At 42.4% G+C, this 21592-nt stretch overlaps 1 protein-coding gene across 3 annotated transcripts in view; it reads right to left on the bottom strand.

The window, feature by feature from the left end:
• LOC121279579 (cholesteryl ester transfer protein, plasma) overlaps window positions 1-16773 on the bottom strand; it is a 34117-nt gene extending 17344 nt beyond the window's left edge. The window contains exons 1-6 of one of the 3 annotated variants that reach the window (XR_005943437.1): window positions 15960-16773; window positions 14928-15042; window positions 11601-11732; window positions 8756-8826; window positions 5828-5915; window positions 2626-2695 (exon numbers count right to left, since the gene is read on the bottom strand). Coding sequence is in view for 2 of the 3 variants with exons in the window: in XM_041190701.1 (XP_041046635.1) it covers window positions 2626-2695; window positions 5828-5915; window positions 8756-8826; window positions 11601-11732; window positions 14928-15042; window positions 15960-16098 (615 nt within the window). In the remaining variant the exon portion in view is untranslated. Of the gene's footprint in view, window positions 1-2625; window positions 2696-5827; window positions 5916-8755; window positions 8827-11600; window positions 11733-14927; window positions 15043-15464; window positions 15658-15959 lie in introns of those variants that run through there. The other 2 variants (XM_041190701.1, XM_041190702.1) reach the window with 2 other exon arrangements.
• Window positions 16774-21592: the final 4819 nt, after the last annotated feature.

Here is a 21592-nt window from a genome sequence, read left to right as displayed (position 1 = left end):
GAGAGTGGCTCCTTCCATCTGGTCTGGTGTCTATAGACAGAGAGTGGCTCCTTCCATCTGGTCTGGTGTCTATAGACAGAGAGTGGCTCCTTCCATCTGGTCTGGTGTCTATAGACAGAGAGTGGCTCCTTCCATCTGGTCTGTTGTTTATAGACAGAGAGTGGCTCCTTCCATCAGGCCTTGTGTCTATAGACAGAGATTAGCCCCTTCCATCTGGTCTGTTGTTTATAGACAGAGAGTGGCTCCTTCCATCACGTCTGGTGTTTATAGACAGAGAGTGGTTTCTTCCATCAGGCCTTGCATCTATAGACAGGGAGCGGCCCCTTCCATCTGGTCTGATGTTTATAGACAGTGAGTGGCTCCTTCCATCAGGCCTGGCATCTATAGACAGAGAGTGGCTCCTTCCATCAGGCCTGGTGTCTACAGACAGTGAGTGGCTCCTTCCATCAGGCCTTGTGTCTATAGACAGAGAGTGGCCCTTCCATCTGGTCTGGTGTTTATAGACAGAGAGTGGCCCCTTCCATCTGGTCTGGTGTTTATAGAAAGAGAGTGGCTCCTTCCACCAGGTCTGATGTTTATAGACAGAGATGGCTGCTTCCATCAGGCCTGGCATCTATAGACAGAGAGTGGCTCCTTCCATCAGGTCTGGCGTCTATAGACAGAGAGTGGCTCCTTCCACCAGGTCTGGTGTCTATAGACAGAGTGGCTCCTTCCATCTGGTCTGGTGTTTATAGACAGAGAGTGGCCCTTCCATCTGGTCTGGTGTTTATAGACAGAGAGTGGCTCCTTCCACCAGGTCTGGTGTCTATAGACAGAGAGTGGTTTCTTCCATCAGGCCTTGTGTCTATAGACAGGGAGCGGCCCCTTCCATCTGGTCTGGTGTTTATAGACAGAGAGTGGCTCCTTCCACCAGGTCTGGTGTCTATAGACAGAGAGTGGCTCCTTCCATCTGGTCTGGTGTTTATAGACAGAGAGTGGCTCCTTCCATCAGGCCTGGCATCTATAGACAGAGAGTGGCCCCTTCCATCAGACCTGGCGTCTATATACAGAGAGTGGCTCCTTCCATCAGGCCTTGTGTCTATAGACAGAGAGTGGTTTCTTCCATCAGGCCTTGCGTCTATAGACAGGGAGCGGCCCCTTCCATCTGGTCTGGTGTTTATAGACAGAGAGTGCCTCCTTCCACCAGGTCTGGTGTCTATAGACAGAGAGTGGCTCCTTCCATCTGGTCTGGTTTTTATAGACAGAGAGTGGCTCCTTCCATCAGGCCTGGCATCTATAGACAGAGAGTGGCTCCTTCCATCAGGCCTTGTGTCTATAGACAGTGAGTGGCTCCTTCCATCAGGCCTTGTGTCTATAGACAGAGAGTGGCCCCTTCCATCTGGTCTGGTGTTTATAGACAGAGAGTGGCCCCTTCCATCTGGTCTGGTGTCTATAGAAAGAGAGTGGCTCCTTCCACCAGGTCTGATGTTTATAGACAGAGGTGGCTCCTTCCATCAGGTCTGGTGTCTATAGACAGAGAGTGGCTTCTTCCATCAGGCCTGGCATCTATAGACAGAGAGTGGCTCCTTCCATCAGGCCTTGTGTCTATAGACAGAGTGGCCCCTTCCATCTGATCTGGTGTTTATAGACAGAGAGTGGCTCCTTCCATCAGGCCTGGCGTCTATATACAGAGAGTGGCCCCTTCAATCAGGCCTGGTGTCTATAGACAGAGAGTGGCCCCTTCAATCAGGCCTGGTGTCTGTAGACAGAGAGTGGCCCCTTCCATCTGGTCTGGTGTTTATAGACAGAGAGTGGCCCCTTCCATCTGGTCTGGTGTTTATAGACAGAGAGTGGCCCCTTCCATCTGGTCTGATGTTTATAGAAAGAGAGTGGCTCCTTCCACCAGGTCTGATGTTTATAGACAAACAGTGGCTCCTTTCATCAGGTCTGATGTTTATAGACAGAGAGTGGCCCCTTCCATCTGGTCTGGCGTCTATAGACAGAAAGTGGCTCCTTCCATCAGGCCTTGTGTCTACAGACGGAGAGTGGCCCCTTCCATCTGGTCTGGCGTCTATAGACAGAGAGTGGCTACTTCCATCAGGCCTTGTCTCTATAGACAGAGAGTGGCTCCTTCCATCAGGCCTTGTGTCTATAGACAGAGAGTGGCTCCTTACATCAGGCCTTGTGTCTATAGACAGAGAGTGGCTCCTTACATCAGAGCTAATGGCTTTAGGCAGAGGGTGGCCCCTTCCATCTGGTCTGATGTCTATAGACAGAGAGTGGCTCCTTCCATTAGGTCTGGTGCCTATAAATAGAGAGTGGCTCCTTCCATCTGGCCTTGTGTCTGTAGACAGAGAGTGGCTCCTTCCATCAGGTCTGATGTTTATAGACAGAGAGTGGCTACTTCCATCAGGTCTGATGTTTATGGACAGAGAGTGGCTCCTTACATCAGGCCTTGTATCTAATGCGGAGAGTGGTTCCTCACATCGTGAAGGGAGACCAAATGCCTGTGGTACTTCACATGTTTTTACAAAATGTTGACACATACAAACACAACAAAATCTCACTCCTTAACTAGAGATTTTTTGAAGAAAAAGGGAGAAGACGTGTACATATACGTATGAAATGAAAAAGGACCACATTTACCTGTCCTTTAACAATATGTCTCAAAGTGAAAGAGACAAAATCTGTGAACAGTCGTTGAATCCAGCTAGCCCTGTTTAGAGAGAGCAGGAAGAACATAATGCAAACACAATCTAATTGTTTAATTAATTTCAATTAATGATGTTAAAAGCTAGCCAGCAATTGTGTTTAGCAAAATGAAGATGCAAGGCAAGTAAATCAAAATAATAACATTTTAAAAATTCATTCCCGAGATTTGGGCATCACTGGCATTTTTGTCCATCTCTAGGCACCGTGAGAAGGCAGTGCTCCCATGCATGAGGAGATTATTCTTTGTAGTGATTTAATATGACTGAATAGTTTGTTACGTCACACCAAAGAGCAGGTAAGAGTCAATCTATTGGTGTGAGACTGGAGTCACATATAGGCCGATCAGACAAGGAAGGCAGGTTTCTTTCCTTAAAGCACTTTGTAGAATCAATTCAGTTTTTACAATAATCTAATAGTTTCATGGCTGCTTCTATTTAGACCATCTTATTTCCAGATTTAATTTCTGTTTCAAAACCAAACTCAAATTCTCATGGAAGGATTTGAGCCCAAATTATCTGGGTTGTTAGCCCTGCAATATAACCATTACATTTCCATACTCTTCCCACATCTTCAGATCTGAGAAAGATTAGGACAAATTGAAAAAATTAAAGAATCTGGATGATAATTGCTCATTATAATAATTTGCATTGTCGTTGGTCTAGCACCCAGGTTTCCAAACTTAGCAATAGAAAGATGGTATTTCTGAATCCCTGGTGCTGCAGGGGAAATTATAACAGACAAAATAAGTGTGCACCTGCCATACACCCCCCACAGAAACCTGTTTCCCTTCCACCATGCCCACTTACATCTGCTCACATAACCCTTCCCCCTTGACTAAAGGTCACTGAGCCCAGAACCCCACCAAGTTTCAACCCAATTTAACAACCACCAAGTTATGCACAATTCCTCAATCAATCACACATAAATTCTGTTGCCAATGTGTTGATGACATATCTTAACAGAGGAAGATTTTAATGGGCATGCAATATCATTGGATTCTTGGGCAGCTATTTTGTTCTCTGCCCCATTGGCCGGTCAGCAGTCCTGGGTTTTCAGTAATAGTGCATAACTCACTCTGCTCTTTTTGATAATAAAACTTGAGGCATGTTATAGGCAATCCAGAACACGTTGCATAATGCAAACGTAATGAACTATGTTTGGTAATGACAGGACACAAATTTAAGGTGATTGGCAAAAGAGCCAGACTCGACACAAGGAAAACATATTTTTTACACGACGAGTTACTATGATCTGGAAAGCACGACCTAAAAGAATGGTGAAGCAGATTCAATAATAACTTTTAACGAGAAATTGGATCAAATACTTGAAAAGCAGGACTATGGGGAAAGAGCACGGTAGTGGAACTAAACAAGTTGGAACAGGCAGAATGATACTAAAGCAAGACCTTAGGAGCAGCTGCAAATTCCCTTTGACTGCACCTTTCAAACCTGTGACCTCTACCACCTAGAAGGACAAGGGCAGCAGATAGATGGGAAGTTCCCCTCCAAGCCACTCACCATCCTGACTTGGAAATATATCGCCGTTCCTTCACTGTTGCTGGGTCAAAATCCTGGAACTCCCTCCCTAACAGCACTGTGGGTGTACCTACACCACAGGGACTGCAATGGTTTAAGAAGCCAGCTCACGCCACCTTCTCAAGGGCAACTAGGATGGGCAATAAATGCTAGCCTAGCCAGCGATGCCCACATTCCACAAGCAAATTTTTTTAAGAAATGAAGTTTCCACTTTAGGTGCAATCAGGAATTTGCATCTATGTGTGTTTGCAATCAAACTTGTTCAGTTGCACTTCACGTTCGCACTAAAATTCATTTGCATAATCACAAACAAAAAATTTGCCATGACCAGTGCAATCAGCAAGTGTAACTGAGCATAATTATTTCTTTTATTTTTCTATTAGAGAAAACTCCTTGATGTACTTAAGAGTGGTAACTTGTGTAATTTTATTATTACAGCTGAAAAAGGGGTTATCACCAAAAATAAGCATATTAATAAGGGTGAATAGTCCTCCACCTGCAAGTAACCTGATGTAATATCACTGAAAATAACGTTAAAAACTGAGCCACTTAATAGTTCCATTGGTACACACTACTCAGTTTCTGAGTAAATTAAACATTTTTATGTGGAAAATCATCAAAAATCTGCCTACCAGTACTTATGCATCTAAGACAATGAGAGTAATTTAAGAGCCTTCCTGAACCAGCACAATCAATGGAATTTCATTATTTTGACTAGGGCTGCAGCCAGTCTTTTGAGCTGGGCCTGCTTCAGCTGAAGTGATTTACGAACAAGTGAAAACAAACTCGGAAAACTTGAGCGCAAGCTGTTTAAATTCTGTGATTTTTTTGTTTTTTGCAGTGATACGGCCAAGTCCTTCATTAATAGATGCATTCTGCATTATTTTTACTGTGATTAAAGGGATACCATTTCACACAAATGTGTTTGACAAACCTTTTAAACTGTAAACAGAGCTTTTTTAATACAACAGGCAGTTAACAATTGATCACAGAATAATGGTACTTATATATGTTCTGGGGACCATGACTAGCCCACCTCCCCTTTGCCCGTGGGCATCAGTTAAACTGTGGATCACTGGAGATCATTTTAACTCTACTTACTGGGAAGGAATCCCACAGAATCAGGTGCAATGGTGGTTTTATTCCCCATCCATGGAGAGTAAAACTGGACAGGGTGTATAGCCAACATTGCATCCAATCCTGTTAGTTGCCTGACAATTGGGTTAAAATTAGGTCTGGCTGTGGAGCGTTGGTAACCAGAGCTGGCACTCAGTGTCAAATGTGAGAAAACGAAGAAATGTTATGAGGAAGGGCGTTATCCCACCTCCCACAGAGCAAGTACAAAAGGTCTGTAGCAACCATGGGGCTTAGTTACAGCTCATGCCATTTTAATAGAACACACAGGTATGGAATTTCCATTCTGACCCCTTGGCCTGGCCTCCCAGCACAAACTGTATAGAGTGGTACAGCTGAAACTAGACCCTCACCACGTATGGTATTGAAGAGTGAACTTTGTGAGACAATTCTTTGGTTTCCTTGTATTTTTGAGAGATTGTCAAATAACCACAGGTTTTTCCACTGGAGCAGAAACTTAGACTTACTCTTTGTGCTTTTGTATTTTCAGAACTAACTTGTCAAAGTTCAGCAGACAATCGGAGATGGTTACAGCAATTCGCCCATTGTCACAGGCTGTAAGAAATCACAAGTTCATGTACAATATCATGTCAAGAATTATACAGGATCTACCTGGGGTACAGTAGAGGGGTCAATAACCAGGGGGCATAGATTTGAAGTAAGAGTAGAAGGGTAAGAGGAGAGTTGAGGAGAAATTTTTCACCCAGAGGGTGGTGGGAGTCTGGAACTCACTGCCTGAAAGGATGGTTGAGTCAGAAGCTCTCGTAACATTTAAGAAGCATTTAGATATTCACTCGTGTTGCCATAGCCTCTAGGGCTTTGGGACAAGCGCTGGAAAATGGGATTAGTGTAGTCAGGTCTTTGTTGACCAGTGCAGATACGATGAGCTGAATGGCCTCCTTCTGCACTGTAAACGTCCAGAGTCAGTCAATCATTTCATTGGCTGGAAATCCAGACTGATACAGTTCTTGACAAGATGCCCAAAAAATAGGACCTCACACAACTGTTTTTAAACAGTTGGATGAAAAAATATTTTCCTGATAAAGTTTCAGACAAACTGTTGTTATGATGTGGCAGATAATGTGTGCCAGGCGGATCAAGTCTGCAAAGGAAACTTGATCTTACAGTCACAACTGTTTTGCAATTTGTATTTTATTTCAAGGTGGGTGCCCTGAATTCAGAAGTAATAAAACTACCAGGACTTCAGGGGTTTTTAGAAAATTAAATTAAACATTTATTAACAAAAGAAAAGATTTTAAGCAGATACATAGGTCTACAAATTACTATTATAATAACTCCTAAAACCCCTAATTAATCTGGCTTTCAGTTACACTCCCATTAAGGCAACAGTAAAAATAAATAGGTTTAAACAGACCCGGGCAAAGCAACATGATACCCTGGACAGCAGAATTCAAAGTGAGTTTTCTCAGCTTTGGTTCCTGTAGGCAGCAATTTGATGCACAGAGGCTGGAGGCTTTTCACACTTGTGTTAGATCTTAGAATGCCTTCTCTGTTACACATAGCCTCATCCCCTTTTTACATGTTTCTCCCTTTTTAATGCAAATTCCATTGTTCTGATATGTCTTTGAAACTTTACCTTTCTCATAATACAAATCTTTTCATAGTACTAATTTTATCAGTAACCTTTGGGAAAAATACACACACTGTTTGGCTTAGCTTCTTCTGGCTAGGTGTAACATCTTACCATCTCTTTGAAATTCAAACTACTTTGATGTATCTAAAAATACAAACTTTCCTTGCACCTCACATTCTAAAACTTCAGCCATGTTTATGTATTTAGCATTTCAAACCTAGCTTCTTTTTGATGATTCATAGCCTCCAGAGCAGCTGTCTCCAATTCAATTAAATCACACACACACACACACACAGAAACTATCCAACCCCTACTATTAATCCACTTTTACAATAAGCCACAATAAAGTTATGAAAATTATTATATTTTCATGACACTGTGCTGCACGTACACAAAGGTGTCTCCAGGTTATTCATAATCACAAGGTTTGTGTACAAATTATCTATCAATTTTTCTCAATTGCCTAAATCCTGACCAACCATGGCATAAAGATTATCAGCAAAAATGAACCATCATCAGGAGGGACAAAATGGACACATTTTCTGTATGAAGTAGCTCTACCCCTACCCACCATTACAAGAGATAAAATAGTTGCAGACTCAGTATTTTACCTCCGACAATTTCCTCTCTCATGGTTAAAAGGACAGGTCTCAGTTGTCTTTTTCAAAATTGCACAGTGACTCCTTTAGTACTCTCTTACATGGTTTCCTCATTGTCCTTCATCACAAACCTCAACTATTTCAAACTCAAGTGGCCAGAGTCCTGCCAACCTCCACCATTTCACCTCCCCCACCCCACTCCGACCCTCCATCCCCACCCCTGTACTTAAGCTTTGTTTCCATACTTCTAGATTACAGCTTCCACCCTATTCTCTCCCTCCCAATACCAGGGGTTAATCATTCAGCCTTTAGTCTCAAATTCTACCTCTACCTTTATCCCTCTCAGCTAACCATCAAAAACTTCCAAAGCACCTGTTTCTTAAATCATGCCTTCAATTCCCCATCCTCAAATTCCTGTGCTTTTTTCACAGTGCCAATTTCCCCACACTTCTCACAACACCCATCACCCCCTCCCGCCCCACCACCCACCCATGCTGCAATGTGCCTGATTGTCCCTATACCCATCTCATCCCCTCCAATGACGCAGGCCTTGTGATGACTAGGCCTAGGCTCTGTCCCTCACAAAGCCCATGGCAGGTTCTAACCTGGCCTAATTTCTGATTCACTTTGTTTTTATTGATTCTTTCATGGAATGCGGGCATCACTGGCAAGGCCAACATTTGTTGCCCAGTCCTAATTGCCTTTGAACTTAGTGGCTTGTCACACCATTTCAGGCAGCAGTTAAGAGTCAACCACATTGCTGTGGGTCTGGAGTCACATGTAGGCCAGAACAGCTAAGGACGGCAGATTTGCTTTCCTAAAGGGCATTAGTGAACCAGATGGGTTTCTACAACCATCAGCAATGGGTTCATGGTCACCATTACTGAGAATAGCTTTCAATTCCAGGTTATTAGTTGAATTTAAATTCCACCAGCTGCCACGGTGGGATTTGAATCCATTAGCTTGAGCTTCTGGGTTACTAGCCCAGTGACAAAGCCATCACTATGGTGGGAGCGTATTGAAAAGGATGAGAGTTTTTGGAGCCCCGGCAAGTGAGCGTATATGAAGGTGAATCAAAAGCAATAAAAAGTGCATTCCCTTAAAAAAAATGTTGAAATTATACATCAATGTAGAAAAAGAGTTAGACAGAATAACAGATGAGTCTGACTTGTTATTTATAGAATATTAGTTATCACACTCACCTAAAGTTAGAGCAAGATTAAGATCAGTCTGGGACTCAATTTGAAAATCCAGTGAGTGATTTAGATTTAACCTAAGAAAAGAATAATTGAAGGATACTGAGGTAAATCCAATCACAGTCCAATAGAGTTACATGCACATAATCACTTCTCTGATTAACGTAATCCCAATGCCACAAAACTTACCCCTAAAAGCAACATGCCGGATCATTTAACATTCAGACAGCCAACAGGACATAGCCTCAATTTCATCAATATTTTTTCAAAAGTATGCAAGTGATGCAAGTTACCTCCCTCAACCTTCTGAATCTATGAACTTTTAAAAGCCAAGCTTTGTATTGTCTAACTACTCTGTCATTTTAGCTCAATTTTGCTCCTCAATCAGGGTTTCTCAATGTAAACAAGCTCAAATCAATAAAAAAATCTTAATTGCTCATTGCAATTAAGAACTATTTAAAGTGTACTTACTAATCTTAAGGGTTTAAAGATCAAGGGGTAGAGATCAGTTGCAGGCTGCTTTAGGGTACATACCCAACAACAAGTTCACAGTGCGTGCCAATAGGCACTTAAGATGGACACTTAAAATGGGCATTGTGCGAGGAAGGGGCCTAATACCTATTTTAGGTGGCCACCAGGGCCACCTGAATAACAGCTTTGACAAGTATAGCACTGGGACCGTGCAAGCCATCCATTGCTTATGACCACTGTGCCTGTTTTACATCCGAAATGCAGACAAAACCTGGCACTGTCATTGCTAAATGTTTACAAGAACACCATTCAAAAAATGGAGGAATAGTGGCAGCTTTAACAAGTTCCCTGTTCATAAGTTTTCATACAATGGGAACTAATCAGAATTTTGGACCATCACTGGGGTTTTGCTGCTGAGCCTGCAGCAACATTAATGACGATATTTATTATTTTAATTATGTACTAATCCAACATCTTTATGTTGCTGACACACATTCTAAAACCAGGTTTTACATTAACCAGAATTCTTCGTAATTGTTTGACATTTATGAAGGGATTGGATGATGCAACACTCTGCTCAAAACAAGTATTTTTAAAAATTCTTTCATGGGATGTGGGCATCACTGACAAGGCCAGCGTTTGTTGCCCATCCCTAACTGCCCTTAAACTGAGTGGCTTGCTGGGCCATTCCAGAGGGCAGTTCAGAGTCAACCACGTTGCTGTGGGTCTGGAGTCACACGTAGGCCAGACTGGATGAGAGCAGATTCCTACCCTAAAGGACATTATTGAACCAAATGGGTTTTTACAATAATGTCATGGTCACTAATACTGAGAATAGTGCTTTGTATTCCAGATTTATTAATTTAATTTAAATTCCACTAGCTGCCATGGTGGGATTTGAGCCAGGTTGGCAGAGCATTAGCCTGGGCCTCTGGTTACTAGTGCAGTGACATTACCAATACATCACCATCTCCCCATGAATTTAGTAATTTATAGTCTTTATCATCTTCAAAAGATTAACACTAGCAGCCACAAAGGGAGCTAATTCATGGTTAACACTGTAGTTGTCATTGATACTTTAACATCTTACCACTTGCCTATTCACACAATTTTGAATCTACCAGAATATCTGAACCCACCAGAATATTCATTACACTATATACACCATGCTGAGTAATTTGATATAATGCCAGATGGAAGTGTGGTTAGTTTCTGCAGTCTATTCAATAGGGAGTTATCTTTTTGTGTTTACCCCATCTCCTTTTCAAAATGATGTCCACCTGTTTGAAGGCTGTTATCCTTATGTACAAGTGCTTAACAACTCTCTTTCACTGATCCAAGCTCACACAATATAAAAACATAGGGCTGTCCTTCACACATCATCCATCAGGGGCATCCCCGCCACAGCCATTCTTGAAAGCCCCAATGTGATTCATTGGCCTTCAGGCAGTTAACTGCCAAGCATCAGGGTTTCCAACCCTTTAAAAGTGGAGATCCCGCATCCAAGAGCTGTTGACCAATCAGAAGGCTGGTGTCTAGTCCCAGCAGCGCCACAGGAAGTGGTGGCCACTGCTGGTACTGCAACCTGTTCCAAATAGTGAAGATGGAGGTGGCCCTGGAATTGAGGTAAGGCTGTGGGGCTCAAGTGGCCAGTCAGGCCGGTCCTGGCGAGGTGCGAGGGGTCGGTCATTGTGGAGTGCTAGAGGGAAGTCTTTTAGTGGGGGCAGTCTGAGACACTGGGGGGCCTTCTGTGGGCCAGTGTGCCTGATGTAGTCATTCTTTGATCACTTAAAAGCTTCAATTGGTCACCAGGCTGGAAGCCCGTCTTCAACCTCCTCCACCCCTGACTTTATTGGAGCAAATCAGGAAGATGCGGACACTCCATTCCTTACTTCCCCTCCCAATTCTATGACCACCCCTACCTCCCAGTCCACTCCCGAGGACATTAAATTCTGCCAATAATTCACATTGAAAATCAACACTGCATCACTGGCCACTGTTGCGGAAATAATACATATTTCTCCAACTTCCCCCAGCAAGAACTTTAACTACTATTTTCTAACATTTCCTTACTCCTTTCCCATGGCCTTGACTACTTGACCAAGAAGGAAGACTTGTTCTCAGACCTCTCTCATCTTGAACCTCTCTCATTTCATTCTATAACTGATGATTAAGGTTGGCTTGTGAATACAGAATGACTTGACTACTCATCTCTGGGCCTCATCGCTGGGGGTAGGGGAAGGGCAGAGATCAGGGAGTGGGCAGAGAGGAAATCATTCATAGCAACAACATCCAACTACTCTGCACCAAACTATATACTTATTTTTGTCTTGTTATAAATCCAAACACAAAGATTGCTTAGTTAAAATTGAATACTTGCAGCCAGTTGGAGTATGCATAGTTCATGGTCCCCTTGAAGGCGACAGCCACATCCTGGATAGAGATTAGGATTCCTTTCTCATCACTAAGGTCAGCGTCACTCTTTTCCACGGACATGTTGTTTATCTGCAAACTCAAAAAACACAGAGAAATATCCTTTTGTAAACTGCTTTGGTTTAATTGATTTATATACAAGCTCCTGAGGCCATTTAAGGGAACAGGCCGAGACTTATTTCCATTTTAGATTGGATCAATTTGCATCCATGCCCAATTCATCCTTCAGCTTTGTATGGCCAATCAGAACATGTGCAATTGCCACTGATGGTCACTTCAGTGCAGTCAAAGATTGGCGCAGATTAAAACGTTTACAAAACTAACTGTGTAATTCAGTTTGGTCAGCCTTGGTTCATTAACACTCTTATGTTTGAGTCAGCAGGTCATGTGTTCAAGCAAAACTCCAGGATTTTGGCCCATAATCTAAGCTGGCACTTCTACATATCATTGAGGAAATACAGTGTCTACCACTTATTACAAGTGATCTGCCTACCATGCAAGTTGTATGGTTTAACCCTCCATCTGCAATAATGGTAATGTTGAGAAGAATTAAGATAGACTTAATGTTAAACTGTCAATAGCTAAGTATAGAATTGACCAAGATTCAACTACTGCTTTGTAGACGTGTGTATTGATTTTGGATATTTTACAATGTTCCTTAGGTTCCTTAAGTATAGGCAGAAAACAGAAATATAAATGAGCGAAGTACATGTGCAAGGATATAGTGGCCATGCTTATACTGTAATGAGGTGCTACCTCCATTACTGCAGACAATGCTGAGCAATGCAAGCTGTAACTCTTTCAAGTACAAACATGTTTCCATCTGTTCCTATTCAGATGAAGTTACATTGTTTCATAGTTTGCCATTGTGAGATTTGAACTCTTGATCTTGGGGTTACAAGCCCAGTACCATAACCACTTGGCTATTTAGGCCAAGCTCAATGCAAGCTGTAGCCCAACAGCAAAGGCTATTAAGTTTACAAGGTAATGGCATCTTAATAAGGTGCAAACTAATGAGCGAGCATCTATTTCTGTTCAAAATACTTAGCGCGGTTAGCACACTTTCACTGTCAACTTTGGAACTGGCTACAATGGAAATGGAAACTGCTTCATGCTTTTTGCCTGAATTAATCAAAGGCGATGTAAATAGTGGCGACACAGCCATTTTGGATGGGATATTAAACCCGTCTGCCCTCTCAGCTGGATAAGAGAAGGTTTTAGGGGAATATCTGAAGGGCAGGAAAGTTCACCTATCCAATTTCAATCAATACCAACAAAAATCAGATTAATTGGTCATTCATCTCATTGCTGTTTGTTGGACTTTACTGTACATAGATTAACATGCAAATCAACAATGTCTGTACTTCCATTGACTGTATGGTCTCTTAGGAGCTCCTGAGGACATGAATGGTCTGAAAATGGAATGCAAATAAAATAAAGAATGTTAAAATTGATTTATGTTAAATAGAATATTGCTGTTTTATTATTTTTCTTTTCTCTACCCATATCTGCTGATGTAATTTGCTTTTCTATCAATGTACATTTTTTATATTCTTTCATGGGATATGGGTGTCACTGGCTGGGCCAGCAGTTGCTGTTTATCCCTAATTGCCCTTGAGAAGGTGGCAGTGGAGCCGCCTTTTTGAAGCACTGCAGTCCATGTGGTGTAGGTGCATCCACAGTGCTGTTAGGAAAGGAGTTCCAGGATTTTGACCCAGCGACAGTGAAGGAACGGTGATTTGGTTCCAAGTCAAGATGGTGTGTGGCTTTGAGGGGAACTTTCAGATGGTGTTCCTATGCATTTGCTGCCCTTGCCTTCTAAGTGCTGGGGGTCACAGGTTTGGAAGTTGCTGTCGAAGGAGGCTTAGAAAGTTGCTGCAGTCCATCCTGCAGATGGTACACACTGCAGCCACGGTACATCAGTAGTGGAGGAAGTGAATGTTTAAGGTGGTGGATGAGGTGCCAATCAAGCAGGCCATTTGCCAAGCCTCTTGAGTGTTGTTTGAGTTGCACTCATCCAAGCAATTGGAGAGCATTCCATCACGCTCCTGACTTGTGCCATGTAGATGTTGGACAGGCTTTGGCGAGTTATTCACTGCAGAATTCCCAGCTTCTGACCTGCTCTTGTAGCCACAGTATTTATATAGTTGACCTAGTTAAGATTCTGATCAATGGTAACCACCTAGCATTTTGATGGTGGGAGATTCAATGATGATAGTGCTATTGAATGCCAAGGAAACATCTGAGAAAAATATAATTTGATACTTTGGTCTGTAATAGATGATTTCACAATATAGTATGTGTCCATTTACTGGGGTGGTCAGGATTGCCCAATGGGTATCCTAAACTACTTCCAGCCTATACCCCCATTCACAGTCTCAGTCACCTTACACATTAAATGTGAATTTTGTACCTAGGAGGAGCAGCCCAAACTAATAGTTGCTGGCAGCTGTTCATTGCAATGAGCACAGAGAGTTGAGAGAGAAAATCCAAACTGTAAGATGGAAATTTCAAATCCTAAGATCTGAAGTCAATTGACGCCTTTAGAAGATGATTTTGAAAAAAATATTCATTCACAGGATGTGGGCTTCACCGGCTGGACCAGCATTTATTGCCCATTCCTAGTTGCTCTTGAGAAGGTGGTGGTGAGCTGCCTTCTTGAACCACTGCGGTCCATGTGGTGTAGGTACACAGTGCTGTCAGGAAGGGAGTTCTAGGATTTTGGCCCAGGCCAAAAGGAGGGTGATTGAGGTGAGAGATATTAACTGTGTGATTTACGCAACTCCAAACATCCTCGCACACCCTCATGAGGGATTGTGAAGAAGTAAAGTGTTCCCTATCCTTAAGGTAGGGATCACCAGATAGTGTGATGATAACTGTTGGTAGAGTTTACACAGAAGGGGATGAAAACAGAAAATGCTGGAAATGCTCAGCAAATGGTGCAGCATCTGTGGAGAGAACAGGTTGAGCATGGATTGGTCAAAAGGATTACTCTGCATTTTTGTTCCTTTGAAAGTAGAAGTGCATTCTGATTCACTGGATACTGTGATGAATTTCAATATATCATGGTGTTCTGTGCTGTAGAATTTTGTGCATACAAAGGTATGAGTTAGGAGTAGGAGTAGGCAGGAGATGGGCTGAATTATAGGAGGCTTTGGTTTAAGTAAAGCATGAAACAATTCATCAAAATGTGCAACTACCAAATTCAGTTCACATTTAAGATACACACAGCCAAATGCAAACAAAGAGTTTAAAGTCATTTCAAGCAACTTACTTTTTAAAAATATATGAAACTGTGCCTAGAAGCAGAACAGATTTCTTCCCTTCTATGTTAGGGAATGAAGCATGACGAAATACTGCCTGGATCACATCACTGGTTTCTTGGTTGACTAGAAAACATGGAATTTGAAAGTTTCATTAAATTGTTTTGAATATTCTCCCAGTTCAAACAATACATTCAACAACATCATATCAACCCAAACTCTGGGAGCAGCCAAACTAAACCGACTCAGTTATGAGGGTTGTTACAATGGTTATCTCAGTGAGCTGGTGAGTTGTGTGACATTCAGCCTCAGGAGGGAAACGCTTCTTGCAGCACAAACCTAAAACTAGAACTTTATCTTAATCCTAATCCAGTACAAAAGAGGATTTAGCCAGGTGGTAACTCTTAAACTATAAACTTACACACAAAATAAACTGAAGAAATTATCCTTCTGGATAATATACTGTCTATTTAAAGTAATGCCTTCAATTGCACATTGTATATTGAAAAGTAAATTAACAAGCATTAAAGGAAGGAAATCTGCCCTACATGTGACTCCAGACCCACAATAATACGGTTGAGTCTTAAAAATGCCCTCTGAACAAGGGCAATAAATGCTGGCCTAGCCAGCGATGCCCACATCCCATGAACGAATAAATGTAGTATCGAATCCTTGGTGCAGACGCTGAAGTGAGTAAAATGAATGCTCCCACGTTATAGAGAGAAATGGGTTTTCATGCATCTACTGGCAGAAAGTGCATTTGGAAAATAAACTCGCGTGGACCCACTCAAATTCAGAACAACGCAGTGTCACCGAGTTCCGCAGTAACTTTCTGATACGAAACCCAGCTGTTTCTCATTGATAGCAAACACCGCGATCTTAATCTGCAAAACTGTCGGATTTATCTGACCACGCGTGACACACGGTCCAAACATTCATATCATGTCACATCAGGGGTGCGTGGGTGGGTGGGAGATCGCCGCTTTTATTTTTTTCGCCACCCGCCCCCCCCCCCGCCACCCCCGCGACCCGAAGGAACTTACATACTAAACCCGCTTCCTTGGTAAATCTGCAGACAATCCCCGTGCTGTGCATGGATGAAGCTGGAGATCCACGGTCGCAAGAAAGTGAGGCTGCACTCAGGAATACAAACACCGGAGTGAGCTGTCTCAACAGGAACATGTTTTCATCTGAGTGTGGCACAGTTAGCTATAGCGCTGGATGGAGGCTCAATGTGCTGCTTCCTGAATGCTACCAGTCTTTGTTATCTATGGTACAGAGCTGAGTTGTATTCAGTCACAAAGCAATCCCCTCCTGGACATGATGCATTTCCTGCATGTATAAAGTGCAAATAGCCTCACTTGTTTTTTTTTCAAATTACCTTTTGACCTTTTTACAATAAACATTCGCAGCAGCCCGCCATCAGATTAACTCTTTAAAGTAAACTGAGCCAGACCCAAAATTGTAAAACGTTGTAAATTTCAAGGTCACGTTAAATATCCCACGTCTTTTGATGGCATCAGAAGCGGTCGGATGCAAACCTCTAAAAGGATCTAGATATATCAACTTCTTTTACACTTTAATCCCCCGTTTAAACTAGTTTACACGGTGAGTGAGGCACATTCCCCTCACCACCGTGCTCTTAAAGCCGACTCCAGTGATCAGGAGCGTTGCCCCTGTTATTTAGTTGATCGAGCTGTCGCTTTAAACGTCTGCTTGTGGCTGCAGTGAGCAAGAACCAGCGCAACTTTCACCAAAGGAACAAGAGCCCAGAGCAGAGTGTGTTATAGAAAACAATCCAACCGCAATCAGGCGGGAGCAGCCATCAGCTTCACCACTTCCAAATGATTTCTCCAGTTTTTGATGCATGTTTGTAATGTCATTGGGGCTGGTTACACAACAGATCGAACAGTCCAAGGACGCGCTCAGTTATTCAGGTTACAGACATGAGTTGTATTCAGTCACACTGCAATCCCCTCTTGGACATGATGCATTTCCTGCATGTATAAATTGCAAATAGCCTCATTTGTTTTTTTAAAAATCACCTTTTGACTTTTTTACAATAAACATTCGCAGCAGCCCGCCATCAGATTAACCCTTTAAAGTAAATTGAGCCAGACACAAAATTGTAAATACGTTGTAAATTTCAAGGTCACGTTAAATATCCCACGTATATCATAACTATAGCAGGGGATGCCAAGTAGTTTTGGGAAATATTTTGCTCCTGTTTCGGCGAGGGGAAAGAATTCAGTTTCCTCACCCACCCCGCCAAAAAAAAATCACCATTCCACATTGGAAGGGGCTGTGGAGATAGGACTCATCTATATAAACAAAAAATGCTGGAAAAACTCAGCAGGTCTGACAGCATCTGTAGTGAGAAAGTCAGAGTTAACGTTTCGAGTCCGTGACCCTTTTTGTTTTTGTTTCAGATTTCCAGCATCTGCAGTATTTTGCCTTTATCACGCATATATCATTGGTACAGATCTACTGCAGCAGCTCTACAACACGAAGGAGCTGTTACAAAGACAAACATGTTGAATTTGTCGCAGGAGGTTCTGTTTTAACTAACTAGGTTGCATGGAATCAATTGAAAGCCAGAAAATGCGTCTGGAGCTGTTGGAATTGTGTTCATGTGTGCCCAGCCTCTCTAGACTCTGAAACAGTTTGCCCCACCCCCACAGCATGTCCGTAGTAACTATTGTCACTATAGCAACACAGCTGGGGCTTTGTGCACCCATATCCTGGAGCAAAAGCATTAAACACTCTTGACAAATTTGACTAGGAGAGATCACTCGATATTGGGATTTAGCCAAATGAAGACACATACCAGTCAGATTATGCAAGTAACCTGATTTCCTCATCAAAGTTTTTGAAGCTAGCCAATAGGAAATCCAAATGAATTTAGCCTCTCACCCTGTGATGATTGAGATTGACCAATCACCATCCAACCACTCCACTGTTCACCCACCAACTGTAACTTGTTTTTGAAGGCCAGCCTTTGAATCAATGCAAAAGTTCATTCAGGGAAACATGGTAACTATCCTTGAACTGGAACTATAGTGAATGAGATTAATTAAAAATCACATAAAATATCTGGAAGCAACATTTTCCCTGAAGCATCCCATTTCTAGTTTCTAGGTCTTAAAGTTGTCTTGAATGCTTAAACATTTTACCAGTAATAGCAAAGTACCACATCATGGCAATCATATATTATGGAGTTGGTGTCAAGGTATCCAGGCCATTTATATTATTGACATGCCTTAACATTCCAAAATTACAAGAGCTTTTAATTGCTCTTTATTTCTTATGTTGGAAAATGTTGGAAAAATTGAGGAATAATTCAAACTTACACAGCTCAGAATAGGCACCCTAGTTTAAAAATAGTCATGTAGATTTGGCATCTCACCATTTTCAATATAAAGCTGGATTTTACGCTCACCCCCAGAAAGTTTGAAGGCATGGGGCATGTGGAATCCAGTAGGTGCCGTGCATACTGCCTATCCACCTATCCCTGCCAGCTCTGCAGTTATGCATGGGGCAGGGGAGCCATTAGGCAGTCTGCTCACCCTTGGGCCAATTGAGGCCAATTAATGGCAACCTAAGGGCTTCATCCCGTTGCCATGGTATTTTACCTCCAGCAATGAGAGGCCACATCATGATGAAGCCCGCCAGCTTTCTGTGCATGGACTGGTTTTGGGCAAGAAGGTGAGGCTCTCCATAAGGGGCCCCTTGGGCCCATCGGAGGAAGCCAAGGTCACTGCTCCCCCTTTACCCTTCCCTTCCCAGCCTGCCAATCCTAGCTCCACACCCACCCCCCAGCCAGCAGCCTCACCTGCCTCAGAGGGGCCTGCAAACGTTGCCCTGGTGATTCAATTCCCCCCACCCCGAGTTCTTACCTTGCAGCTGGTTCCTGGCTCCATAATTTCTGGAACTGGATAGAATCCCAGCAGTGGTTACTGCTCGCAGTGATACTGGGGGTAACTGTAGAGCTGCTAGCCATCTGACTGAACCCAGATGAGGGTAGAAGGGCCATCTCAGGCAAATTAATACTTCTCACAGTGTTAATTGGTTTTGTGACAACCATCCACAGCGGGGGTGAGCTCACCCCCCACCCCGAACCTTTTAGCTGGGGTGCCATGGACAACAGTGCCCCGGTAAATCCAGCCATAGTGTCCTCATCACAGAAATAGGCCATTTGGCCCAACTAGTTTATAAGGCTGTTCCCAACCCTCTTCACCTAACATCTATCAGCAGATCCTTCTATTCCTTAACATCTGTTTATTGAGCTTCCCCTTAAATATGTCTATGCTATTTGCATCAACCAGCCCATGTGGTAGCCCATTCCAGGGCATAAGCACTCTTAGGGTAAAGGATTTTCTCCTGAACTCCCTTTTGGATTTATTAGTGACCAACTTATATTTATGGCCCCCAGTGTTGGTCTCCCCCTCAAGTGAAAACACCTTCTGCATGACTACCTTATCAAATACTTTCATAATCCTAAAGTTCTCTATCAGGTTACCTCTCAGCTATTGCTTTTCTAGAGAAAAAAGCCCAGCCTGTTCAGCCTTTCCTGACAAGTGTTCTGAAATAAAATTAGAAAAGGAAAATTTTGGGAAAGATTGTTAATTTGGACATTCATTCTTACAATTTGATTTGAATAAATCCTGAAGTGGACAAAGTCAGAAAAATTTCCTGTTGAATTTCCAACCAATTCATAATAATACTGACAATATGTTACTACCTGTGCCTGATCCCTTTCAGCATAACAGTCATTATTGCATCCTAATTGCATACCTGAGGCATTTGTGATTCTTGCTGGCTGAAGGATGTTGGAGGTTTGTGCACCAGACATCTTTCTAAGAGTTAGGTTGGAATTGGGTTTGCAAGATCCCAATCTTTCTGAGCTCTCAAACAGAAACTAAAGGCAAAGCTTTGGCTCCAGCCCTCTACTGCCCCATCACCACAAAGAAAACAGCATGTCCACGGTAACCACTGTTACTATGCCAGCAAGACTGGGATTTGCAAGTCCTATTCTGAGGCAAAAAACATTAAACAACATTGACCAGTTTGACTTGGTATTGGGACTAGGACAAATGAAAATGTTTGCTGAGCAGATGGCATGCAAGTGACCTGGTCCTCATAATCATGTCAGCCAATGGGAAGTCCATGGGAATGGGATGGGTTCACTTTTCCTGCAGTTGATCCTCGCTCCCTGTGATGACATGCTTGGCACTGACCAATAACCATCCTATTACTCCACTACTGCACCAAAACTGAAACTTGTTTTCCAAGGCCAACTTTTGAATCAATTCAAACATTCAAATACTGTCGTTAACTGCTCCAGGGTAACATAATAACTATCCTTGAATTGGAACATGGTGAGACTGTTCACTGGCAGATGCAGTGTAGCTGTCACTTGCACAACATGCACTATTTCAACTTAATAGGAAATGTTTCTAACATCATTCAAAAGCTACTTGTGCATTCTAGCACAAGGATGAATAATACGGCCAACATATTCCTACCGATACTTGCATGACTGTAACAGGCCAAAATATTCCAACTAGTACTTTCATGACTGTAATACAGTCAAAATATTCCTACCAGTACTTGAATGATTGTAACAGGCCAAGATATTCCTACCAGTATTTGCATGATTGTAATATGGCCAAAATATTCCTACTAGTATTTGCATGACTGTATTGACTTATATCTAGGGTCACCAAGCCTGAATAGATTGAAGTGACATGTTAACGGTTAAAATGCATAAGGAAATAATGCAATGTAGTGTCAAATAACAGAATTCAGATATCAACAAACAATTGTCATTTTATGCCAGGGTTTACTGCACACAAAATAAAAGGAAAAGACCCTGAATTTATTTGGCACCTTTCACAACTTCAGAACATCACAAAGTGCTTTACAGCCAATTTTAAGTGTAACCATTGTTATAATGTAGAAAATGTGGCAGACTTCTGCACAGCAAGCTCTCACAATTAGCAATGAGATAAAAGATTAGATTATCTGTTTTAGCAATGCTAGTTGAGAGATCAAAATTGCCCAGTATGCTGGGAAAACTTTCCTGCTCTCTTCTTATGAAGCCTCCATGGGAAATTGGGCATTGGTTTAAATACTCTCTGAAAGACAGTACTTCCAAAATGCAGCACTCCCTCAGCACTGTGCTGGAGCATCAACCTGGATTATGTGCACAAATCACTGGAGATGGGCTCAAACCCATAACCTTCTGTTGCAGATCCTGATGCAGGACTGCCAGCCACAAGGTCAACACTGGTGAGGCTTAGTAACTAATGTTGCGTTTGTAGAAAATATACTATTGTATTCTTATTTCTAAATAACCCTAAGTGCGCAACACATTTTATCGATGAAATTTAGAAGTTATTTATTGGATAAATATGGTTTCTATTTTTGGGCTTTCTGCTGATTTGAAGAGGGAATCAAAACTCTTGGATGGCTACAACAGCTCAATGGGAAAATCCATAGCTTGTGGGGTACTTGTATGGGGGTGGGCAAGTGGGTTCAGCGCTGAACATGCACAACATAAAATTCCACTCTTAGTGTTGGGGGCAACAATAACAACAACCTGTATTACAATAGCACCTTAACATAGTATAATATCCCATGGTGCTTCAGAGGAGCTCCATTAAGCAACATTTGA

Source organism: Carcharodon carcharias, chromosome 7 (genome assembly GCF_017639515.1).
Source record: "Carcharodon carcharias isolate sCarCar2 chromosome 7, sCarCar2.pri, whole genome shotgun sequence".
Taxonomy (NCBI): domain Eukaryota; kingdom Metazoa; phylum Chordata; class Chondrichthyes; order Lamniformes; family Lamnidae; genus Carcharodon; species Carcharodon carcharias.
This window is presented reverse-complemented; position numbering and strand designations above follow the sequence as displayed.